We start from the raw sequence: 11,017 nt of genomic DNA, 5'->3' as shown, positions 1-11,017 counted from the left end.
TGACTAGATCTGTTCATATGATTTTGCGCATACGAAACAAAGAGTGAGTGGACATACAGTGGGAGTACACAGAATCAGACGGAATACACAATTTGGTTTTATCTACACAGGGGCATCCAAGTGAAAAATAGTTTTCCATGCAGCCTTTGGCCAATGGAATGGTACCGATGAGCCGTTCTGTTGGTGAAGAGCACCACTGAGGCGAGGGTGCCGGGAGTTTACGTCTGTGCGATGCATCCCGAGGTAGAACGTTATCTCTTCTTTATATGCAGACATCATTATGCAAACACGTGACCGTACGTGGTCTATTGTGTAAAAGCACTCAGTATTCAGGCTAAGCCGACCGCTGCTCAAATGGATCCTTGCAGTGTGCAAACAACAGCCAAATGTGCTGAATTCCAAAAATACTTCACAATATCATCCTGATTTATAATTCAGATATCTGATATTCAAAGCTCTTCCGTCTGTGGAAAATGCAAATGTGTGGTAAAATGTAATTTGGGGGCTGTTATAATCATTTCCCTACCAAGTTGATGTTTGCTAAATACAAGGATGAAGAGTCTTGAACCAGTCATGATGTGCTATATATATCACTATATTGACACTTACTATGGTACCCATTATGTCATTGGATGCTCATATCACCTCACACTTCAGTACGTGACATAAAATTAAATTAAATTTAATTTAATTTAATTTAATTTAATTTAATTTAATTTAATTTAATTTAATTTAATTTAATTTAATTTAATTTAATTTAATTTAATTTAATTTAATTTAATTTAATTTAATTTAATTTAATAAAAAACCTTAAACTATATTAGGAAAGCAGGAAGTGAACAAATGTAACAGTTACTGATTGTAAAAGTACCAGATGGAGGGGTAGGATTTAATAAGCTTTGCTTCTTCCTACTTTTTTTGGACATGTGGAACTGTGAACTTATTATGGGATGCACTCAATTGTAATCTGATGCATGTTCAAATGAAATTAAACCATTCCCATTAATTAACAAAAATGACAAAAACTTAAAAACAGTTTCTTTCCTCGAGCCATCATCTCGCTCAACAAGACCATGTAACCAAGACAACCAACCGTCCTCTACGATGTAGACCCTTCGTTATTTATTATTTATTCTTCTAATTCTTCTATTTATTCTATTTTGTACTGTCATACTCTCTTACACTGAAAATTGAGCTGCTGCAATTTCATTCTACTATATGGAAAATGCCATTACCAAATTTGTTAAAGGTATACAAAGTACTACAAAAAAGAATACACGCAGTGTAAAGTATTCTAATTGTCTGCCAATCTGTATCACTGCTTGATGGTTCGTGACCGAAGCAGCAATGTGCTTCAAAGTCAACCTGACACTGCAGGATGACCTCATTTGTATCACAGAGCCTTAGCGAACCTCCAGATCTCCGCGGAACAAAAGGTCACTGTGCACAAATCGTTTGATATAACCGAAAAGGGCATTGGGCTCTCTCCCGCTTAACGGATAATTAAATCTACAAAATGGGAATCACATAAGAAATGTTATTATTCCCCCCCCCCCCCCCCCCCCCCCGCCCAAGGGCTGCTGTGATGTAGCCAATCACAGATCACAGGGCACATATAGACAAACAACCATTCCAACTCACATTCATACCTATGGACAATTTGGAGTGAAGCTAACATGCATGTCTTTCCTATGCGGCCCCCACAAGGTTTTATTGTACAATTATCTTTTAGGATATACTAGGGGGAATTGAACACTGCAAAAAATAAGCATGCTTTCTGAGCAACTCAACTTTAAATTCCGACTCCCTTTTTAGTCGGCAGGTTCCGAGATCAATAAGGGAAAATGGGTCCCTTGCTCCTTTGTCTAAATCAGGGGTCTCAAACATGCGGCCCGCGGGCCAAATGTGGCCCACCGGACACTAGTTTTGTTTTTAATAAATGTTTTTTTTTGTTTTGGAAAACCTGATGCGGCCCAGTCTCACCCAGACCTGAGCTCCAGTGGCCCCCAAGTAAATTGAGTTTGAGACCCCTAGTCTAAATCAAATCCTACAGCAATACGTTTAAGAAAATTAGAAAGTCTGAGTGTAGAAAAAAAGGGTCTCATGGTCATATTCATATTCATATGGGCTGTTTTGCAAGGCTAAACCATCTAAAAAGCCGAGAAAGGTGGCCTTGCGTTAGCATAATCATTGTCAAAAGCCATGAAAAGTGTTGATTGCGTTGATTGATATGCGTGATTAGCCTGTACAGTGATGCTGGATGCAGCAAGAGCACGTTGTGAGAAGTTCCATGTTGAAAATTTACCGACCTTTGTTTACACGTGCGCCAGGTTGGCGAAAAGCATATTCCTATTTACATGACCAAACTGTTTGGAATCAAGTGAGGTCACCTCTGCTGCCAATTTGTTTCGCCACCGGACCGTTGAAGAGTTCCGGATCAGTGCAGCATCCCTCGGCTGACGGCCAACGTGTTTCATTATTTAGGAACTAACATGGCGTCGTCGGGAGTTTGTTGCTCTGGTGATCTTCTAAAGGCTCGGCCGGTGTAACAGATCATTACCACCGAGCATTATTTATTTATTTTTTGGGTGTTTTTTAGTTTTATCTTTAGGAGTCGCTGGCTGGCTGTCTTCTGTTAATATGTTTGGCTTCCTCAGCATGTCTCCCATTTAAACATAACAGTGCTTAATGACTTCCAAACATCTCCCCATCGACACACACACACACACACCATTAAGCAGTATGGTCACCGTCTATCAGCACACGGGCTTGTATCTCCAATAGAAACCCGACTGGGTGTAGTTTCCACCGTGGCACCACGTTAGTGACGTAAGCATCGGTCCAAATAATGTTTGATGTCAGTCAACAGGCTTGCTGTGTTATTCTGCTTGAGGTCAACCAGCTCAAGTTGCCTCATCTGCTCAAACAGTCATGAGCTGGGGGTCAGTGGACCTTCTCTGGCCTCTGTTGTGAAATTGTTTAGATTCCTGTTAGTCCATAAGGTCAACTATTACATCGCTCGCTGCAGAAGTAGTCAGTGGCCGACCACCTCTTCCGATCCCAGGCCCTCAAATGCTGGTTTGCAGCTCGCCATTGAGCAGTGCCGCGTTGTGAGCCTCCAAGTTGGCGTTGATGATTAATGCATTGTTAACCATGCGGCTCCTGTCCGCTCTGCTGTCGCTGCGCTCCATCTCATCCAGGCCCGCCACCTTTTTCAGGCACAGCACTTTCTGGAAACTCTTCTTGAAATTGTCTGATAAGAAGGCGTAGAGGATGGGGTTGGCGCAACTATTGGCGTAGCCAAGCACCACCACAAAATCAAAGGTGCTCTTCACGGCAGACGTGGGGTTAATGGAGCCGGTGACCGAGGTGACGTTGAAAATGTAGAAGGGTAGCCAGCAGAGGACGAAGACGGCAACGACGATGGAGACCATCCGTGTCACTTTGCGCTCCGAACGCTTGCGCTTGGTTGAACCCACGCGCATGCCTGATGATTTCACCTGGCAACGAGGAACATATCAGTCATTCATTCCTTCATTCATTTTCTACTGCTTTTTCCTCACGAGGGTCGAGGGTCGAGGGTGCTGGAGCCTATCCCAGCTGTCATCGGGCGAGAGGCGGGGTACACCCGGGACTGGCCGCCAGCCAAACAACCATTCACACTCACGGACAATTTGGAGTCGCCAATTAACGCCATTTTTGGAATGTGGGAGGAAACCGGAGTACCCGGAGAAAACCCACGCATGCACGGGGAGAACATGCAAACTCCACACAGACTTGGCCGAGGGTGGAATTGAACCCTGGTCTCCTAGCTCTGAGGTCTGCGCGCTAACCACTCGACCACCGTGCCGCATCAAACCCATTTTTGTCGATAAACCATTTTCATAATAATAATAATCCATCTGTAATGTCATAAACGACTGAAATCAATTTCTCCAGGGTGTATGGGAAGCAATAGGTTCCTTCCGTCTATCCATCCAATCATCCATCAGTTTTCCGAGATCGTGAGTCCAGACTTCCCTCTCCCCGGCTACTTTGTCCGGCTCCTCCCAACGGAACCGGAGGAATTCCCACAATTAAGAGGATCCAATGTACTGTATCCTGGGTCTTCCTACTGGTTGGAAGTGCCCTGAACAAGGACGAGGTTGTCAGGGAAGTCCTAACACTCCTCCTCTCGGGGGAAGGTTCTCCTCCCCAACCTGGAGATGGCGATTTGCCCTTTTTCCAATCGAGAACCATGGACTCGGACTTGGAGATGCTGATTGTCATCCCGGCTACTTCACATTCAGTCGCCAACAGATCCAGCCAGAGCTGGCATTCCGTGAATTAGCATGTAAGCGATAGCTATTTTCAGTTATCAAGCAATCTTAAACGGGTTGGACTATATAACGTTTAAACCCAGACAAGCTCGATAACGTACTGAGACGCCGAGTCGGATTACATCAGCTTCTTCCGACTCCTTTTGTAAATATTGTCATTGTAGCGTGAAAGTGTATTGTGCTTTTGCGATGAGCATGTTCTTACCTTGACTATGATGAGGAGGTAACACAAACAGATGACAGCCAGCGGTAGGAAGAATCCAATGAAGAAGGTGTAAAATATGAAGGCGGTGTAATAGACATCCTGGGGCTCGGGCCAAATGATGCCGCATACCGGCACCTTGTCCAGGCCGCTGAAGATCATTGTAGGGAGGATGACTAACAGCGACACACCCCACACTGTCATGTTGATTAACTTGGCTACGCGGGGCTTCCGCCATTTTGTCGACCTAATAGGGTGAACCACGGCCAAGTATCGATCGATGCTCATCACCATGAGGCAAAAGATGCTGGTGAACTGATTGAGCGAGTCTGGAGGAGGAAGAAGAGGAGAAATTGTCAGTCGTCAACAGTGATATTCATGAAATGGAAATAATTCAATGCGAATTAGTTTCAAAGTAGCGCAGTGAAGATAACGAACTTGGGACTCAAGTGTTGGTATTCATAATTTAACTGGAAGGAATCATTAATCATGCCAGGAAAATGATCCAAATCTTGTCAAGCACACTCAGCAATATGCAAAGTTAATATTGTTAATATTGCAGGTATACAGTGACTATTTTGATGGCAGAATGTTCCATGTTCTGAAATATATTGTCTTATTATATACAGCAATGGCATAGCGGATTAGTGGTTAGCGCGCAGACCTCACAGCTAGGAGATCAGGGTTCAATTCCACCCTCGGCCATCTCTGTGTGGAGTTTGCATGTTCTCCCCGTGCATGCGTGGGTTTTCTTCGGGTACTCCGGTTTTCCTCCCACATTCCAAAAACATGCTAGGTTAATTAGCGACTCCAAATTGTCCATAGGTATGAATGTGAGTGTGAATGGTTGTTTGTCTATATGTGCCCTGTGATTGGCCGGCCACCAGTCCAGGGTGTACCTGTACATGCACCAGGAGGCCACCATCGCCATGCTTGCTACTCTATTTAGACAGTTATTGTATTACTATTGGGCGGCATGACGGTCGAGGGGTTAGTGTGCAGACCTCGCAGCTAGGAGACCAGGGTTCAATTCCATCCAGGTATGAATGTGAGTGTGAATGGTTGTTTGTCTATATGTGCCCTGTGATTGGCTGGCCACCAGTCCAGGATGTACCCCGCCTCTCGTTTGAAGACTGCTGGGATAGGCTCCAGCACCCCTCGCGACCATTGTGAGGAAAAAGCAGTAGAAAATGAATGAATATACAGCAATGTTAGCGCTAGCGCAACATGACGGGTGTACGTGCGATCGGAAGTAAGTAAGTGGTTGGTTGTTGGTCGCAATGTGCAAATTCAGGTTAAGGGCACTACTTGACGATTGGTGCCAGAAGTGGGATCGATAGCCGCCCAGTTGGAAGGCCCCTTGATGTGCGACTGACACGGAATCCCTCAGAAATCTGACTTATTCTTGATCTGATATTTATTGTAGTGGTTGTCTACAAAATCTGACTCTCATGTCAAAAAGCGGGATTCTGTGGTGTCGGAAGTGGGATGGTATCTGCGGAAGTTGGAATGATCCTTGTCACAAGTGAATATCCGGGTCCGCAGTTCCAGATGCAAATGTCAACAGATTTGTAATTGGATGCAACGGATATTATTCACTGATAAGATGCCTTTTTAGGAATAATCAATTTTTTTGTCTAAATCTGAACAGTTACAGACAATATTTTTTGTGTAATTTTCCTCTTGTGGAGCCTTAAATTGCTTTGCTCAGATAAAGCACTGCTGCGTCGTGAAGCGTGCACCCGCTGACCACCTACCCACAGTCATGATCACCCTGCACAACACCTCGCCAAAGGGCCAGTGCACCAGCGCCAGCTGCAAGGCGATGAACGGCAGGCTCATCATGCACAGCACGTCTGCCACCGCTAGGTTGAGAATGTATATGTTGGTCACCGTCTTCATTTTGGCATAGCGCAGGATCACGTAGATGACCAGGGCGTTGCCGCATAGTCCCACCGCACATACGATGAAATAAATGAAAGTGATGACGACTGAGCTGGTCTTGTCCTGGTGAGACTCCCTTATTTCACCGGTCAGGTTTAAGTCCAGGCTTGAGTCGTTCCCTTGGAGGAAGCTGTCGTACAAGAGGGGTTCAGGTATAGTCATGTTGGGTGGAGGTGAAAGAAAGGACCATTGATCCAGTGCCATAACTGCTGGGAGGGGGGTCTACGTTTGCAAAACAAGGTGCGAGGAAGTATCACATCTCAGCTGAAGGGAGACACCTAGAAGGGAACGAGAAAGGAATAATATAAGATCCATCGCAACAGTTTCAAGGCGACATAATCAACGACTGCCACTGTCAGGTTTACGTTGTATGTCAGCTGTCTGCAAGGGTCATCAAATGATAATCAGTGATTATGGTGTTGCTGTATACCCAAACTTAACCCACCGATGTGGGTCAAAATCATCAATCAATGTATGCGTAGCGTTGCGTGCATACATGCAAAATGGCAGTTTTAAGAGGGAACGAGTAGGGCACTGTGTTGCTCGCAACCGTAGACAAATGTTTATTCAATCGACCATGGGGACAAACACCTCTGACGTTGCGGCACACCATGCAGTAAATGGAATCTGACTTGCTTCCGTCCACTGAATGAGTCCTATCGACAGAATATGATAAATTATGGTTCAAATGAAATATAATCTGACACACAACCGAAAAAAAATGACTACGTCTAATGTGCTTTAAATGGAGACGCATTGGCTTGAAAGTGTGGATAGAAAATAATTATTTGTCAAAAGCTTTCCAGTTGCTTAGGTCTGGGCTCTGGCACGGCCACTTTTTTTTCAATTTAATTCAGGTTCATTTTTAATTGTATTTATTATTGTGATTGGCTGGCGACCAGTCCAGGGTGTACCCCGCCTCTCACCCGAAGACAGCTGGGATAGGCTCCAGCACCCTCCGCGACCCTCGTGAGGAAAAAGCGGTAGAAAATGAATGAATGAATATTTTATGAAGTGTTCACTCTATATATCCACTGTACATCAAATTTGGTGTGGAAGTGGTTAATGACATGTAGAGCTTCACTCTTATGTTCCAGTTATGAAAGAATTTATTCAATTTAGAGAATGAATTATGGCTCTTTCCTTCCCCCTATTAAGATTGTACAAGCGTACATTTTAGAAACGGTCTCTGAAGGGGTTATTCATATGCGTGAGCTGTCAGGGAAAGCCGATGTGCATAATACAATTATTGAAATCTCAGAGGCTTTATGGGTGTTATGGCATCAGTGTTAATTGGCACCCTTTGGGTTATAGCAGACATTTCATCTTTAATTAAGACTCCGCTGTCCATGATAACAACATTGGTAAGGTTTCACGTCAACTCTTTTTAAAAACCCTTCTAGTTACTTCAAACTGAGCCGAGGCGATACAAGAATATTAATACTGTGATGATTGATTCATTGAAAAAGACTTACTTTTTATGTCAAGTCCATCATTGGAAAAGCAGCCATCCATTCATCCATCTATCCAGTCATCCACCTGCGCTTCGACTGTGAAGCGCTCGCCGGTGTTCACGCACCCAAATGCCGCCCACGTCACAGCAGCCCCTGATGGATGTCTCTCAGGTCATTTTCACCGGGAAGCGATATTTCTTTGCAGAAATGAAGGCAAAAGAGGGAAAGCGTTGGTGGCCAATCCAAGTTGAGAGTGCATCACAGTGACAGCGCGTTCAGCAGACTGAGACCACCAAAAGAGAGAGAGAGAAAGAGAGAGCGAGAGAGAGAGAGAGCGAGAGAGACTGGGGGTGGATGAGTGCAACATTGATGATAAGGCACAGGATTTGCTTCTTTTCTTAATTGTTGGTTAGAATCATGCACGTATGTCAGGGGTGTCCAAAGGTTTTCCAGTGGGGGCCACACACTGAAAAAATATGATGTAAGAGCCACTTTGGTATTTTAAAATATATTCATTCATTTTCTACCATTTATCCTCATGGGGGTGGCGGGGGTGCTGGAGCCTATCCCAGCTGTCTTCGGGCGAGAGGCCAGCCAATCACAGGGCACATATAGACAAACAACCATTCACACTCACATTCATACCTATGGACAATTTGGAGTGGCCAATTAACCTAGCATGTTTTTGGAATGTGGGAGGAAACCGGAGTACCCGGAGAAAACCCACTCATGCACGGGGAGAACATGCAAACTCCACACAGAGATGGCCGAGGGTGGAATTGAACTCGGTTCTCCTATCTGTGAGGCCTGCATGCTAACCACTCGTCCACCGTGCAGCCTATTTTCAAATATTTTTCAAGAAAAAATAGCATGAACTTAATTTTGTTTACCACTGTACCCATGAGCCATGAAAGCCAAAGTATTCATGTATTCCGGGGTCATACTGTCACTATCATGAAATCATTACTTGGCTAAAGGTCACTGATGGTCTGTAGTCCTGGTTTCTAATCTAAGAATGTGCACCCCTGGTTTCCACTCTACGTGGAGATAGTACACCTAAGTAAAATAGTACACCTTAAGGGCCGTTAGTACACCCCTGTGCAGACAACAATGGTACAGAGAGTACACCTGATACTACTGAGACACTACTGCATGGCCGTTCTAATAGATATGCAGTGACAGCTGTTACCGACATCCATCCCTGCATTTTTGCAGGAGAATGCTGGAGCCTATCCCAGCAGACTTTGGACGAGAGGCGGCGTTGTTCACAAACAACCAAGCATTGACACTCACATTCATTTTGTTTTGTTCACCAGCATGAAAGACATAATAATATTATTAAAGTGAATTGCTGCAGGATGTATGCAACCACATGCCAGTATGCACCCTCGGGCATCGCTATAATAATATTAGAGCAATCTGATTGGATGCCTGGGACTATGCTACCGCATATTGCTTTTCCATCAATATCCTCGCCTAATGGTAAAATCCAATATTCGGAGTCCAATAAATGTAGTCGGCTAAGTGAGCAACTTATTTTGTTCTTGGAGCTTAAGCAATCTTATTCAGCAGGATAAAAAACAGAATGAAGGAGTAAGGAATGGTGTTCAGCACAGGAACATCATCTCGGTTGACTCCCCCAAAGGAGCAGGTCCTTCATCTGTATCCGATCCAGCGAGTGCATATGGTTTGGTGACAAAGCTGCATGAGAAAATCTCCCCCAATTTCCCTCTCAAGTGCTGCTATTTTTAATGCTCCACCACCCAAGGTCCATGCTTTATTTATGTCCAATATGAATTTATTTCATCACCGGGGACTGAGAGCTCGTCCAAGTTCAATACAATAGTGAAGTAGATATTAAATGGTTCATGATAGAGACTGCAGAAATCTCCAATATTGTAACTCAGTACCCAGCCGGGCGTGATATTGGTTTAGACAGTGGTTGGGTGTAACATGAGGTCGCTCCGACCCCGGCAGAGCAGATTTTACGCTTAATCGTGCAAAATGTGACAGTGAATATGCAGATTGTCGGAACAAGGAATTAAGAATCACTGATGAGCTAAAGCCGGTTACTGTTTCAAATGTGTTGATGGATGAGTAGTCAAAAACTATATAAATATAGATTTCATCACGTGGCGATACGACCCTATTGATACGGTCACATCAACACATTTATAGCAACACACTCATTATGTCTATTTTGAGTAATACAAGTGTGAAGGGATTATAGGGGTGCTATTTCCTGTCAAGAGGACTCTAATAATGATTAATAAAGCTTATTTCAAAGGTTGTAGGTTTTCTATGCTCCAACTATGGAAAACCTAGATAGATCACAGGAAGTGCGCAGCACGCAAGCCTTTGATACAATCAATCATGACATCCTAATAACTAAATTTGAAGGGTATGGAATAAGAGGATTAGTTCTGAACTGGGTCAAAACCTACTCAGCTGACAGGAAGCAATACGTACAGCTAGGAGAATACAAGTTCATATATTATTATGTGCGGAGTACCCCAGGGGTCAATACTGGGACCAAAACTGTTGTACATCAATGATATCTCCAAAGTCACAAAAGACTGAAAGCTGGTATTATTTGCGGATGATACCACTGCTTTTTGTTCTGATGGGAGTACAGAGAAGAAATGGTGAAATTAAAAAGATGGTTTGATAATAATAGATTGTCCTTGAACCTAAGTAAAACTAAAATCATACTGTTTGCTAACAGCAGAAAGGCAAATACAAATAGACAGTGTAGACATTGAAAGGGTGAAGGAAAATACATTTCTGGGGATCACAATAGATGAAAATATTAGCTCGAAGCCTCATATTACAAATATACAACATAAGGTGGCAAGAAATATTTCAATATTGAACAATACAAAATTTGTTCTCGATCAGAAATCACGTACTTATTGTGTGGAAATATGGGCTAATAACTATAAAAGCAATCTTCACTTGGTATGTGACAAAAAACAAAAACAAAATAATAATTAAAAAAACTTTATAGGAAAAACTATATTAGGAAAGCAGGAAGTGAACAAATGTAACAGTTACTGATTGTAAAAGTACCAGATGGAGGGGTAGGATTTAATAAGCTT

The 11,017-nt window shown here is 43.5% G+C and overlaps 1 protein-coding gene across 2 annotated transcripts; it reads right to left on the bottom strand.

Moving 5' to 3' along the window:
• Positions 1-2,235: 2,235 nt before the first annotated feature.
• LOC131109642 (somatostatin receptor type 2) lies at positions 2,236-8,214 on the bottom strand. Of its 2 annotated transcripts, none has more exons than XM_058061851.2 (4): positions 7,941-8,214; positions 6,279-6,743; positions 4,525-4,850; positions 2,236-3,500 (listed from the first exon to the last, which is right to left on the bottom strand). In XM_058061851.2, exons 2-4 carry the CDS (start codon positions 6,667-6,669, stop codon positions 3,069-3,071), a joined length of 1,149 nt encoding a protein of 382 aa, XP_057917834.2. In that variant the 5' UTR covers positions 6,670-6,743; positions 7,941-8,214; the 3' UTR covers positions 2,236-3,068. The 2 variants fall into 2 exon arrangements, with proteins under 2 accessions (XP_057917834.2, XP_057917835.2); XM_058061852.2 differs by having other exon boundaries at positions 8,045-8,214.
• Positions 8,215-11,017: the final 2,803 nt, after the last annotated feature.

This window comes from Doryrhamphus excisus, linkage group LG2 (assembly GCF_037039965.1).
Source record: "Doryrhamphus excisus strain RoL-2023G ecotype Guam linkage group LG2, RoL_Dexc_Guam_v1.1, whole genome shotgun sequence".
Lineage (NCBI taxonomy): Eukaryota > Metazoa > Chordata > Actinopteri > Syngnathiformes > Syngnathidae > Doryrhamphus > Doryrhamphus excisus.
Note: the sequence above shows the minus strand (reverse complement) of the source record. Positions and strands in the feature narration are given on the sequence as shown.

Bases quoted from the DNA above. Each gene is read 5' to 3' on its own strand.
- LOC131109642 (XM_058061851.2), bottom strand. From the start codon at position 6,669: ATGGCACTGGATCAATGGTCCTTTCTTTCACCTCCACCCAACATGACT. The intron at 4,851-6,278 runs GTAGGTGGTCAG...TTCCTCCTCCAG, and splicing joins CAGGGTGATCATGACTGTGG to ACTCGCTCAATCAGTTCACC. The intron at 3,501-4,524 runs GTAAGAACATGC...CCTCGTTGCCAG, and splicing joins ACCTCCTCATCATAGTCAAG to GTGAAATCATCAGGCATGCG.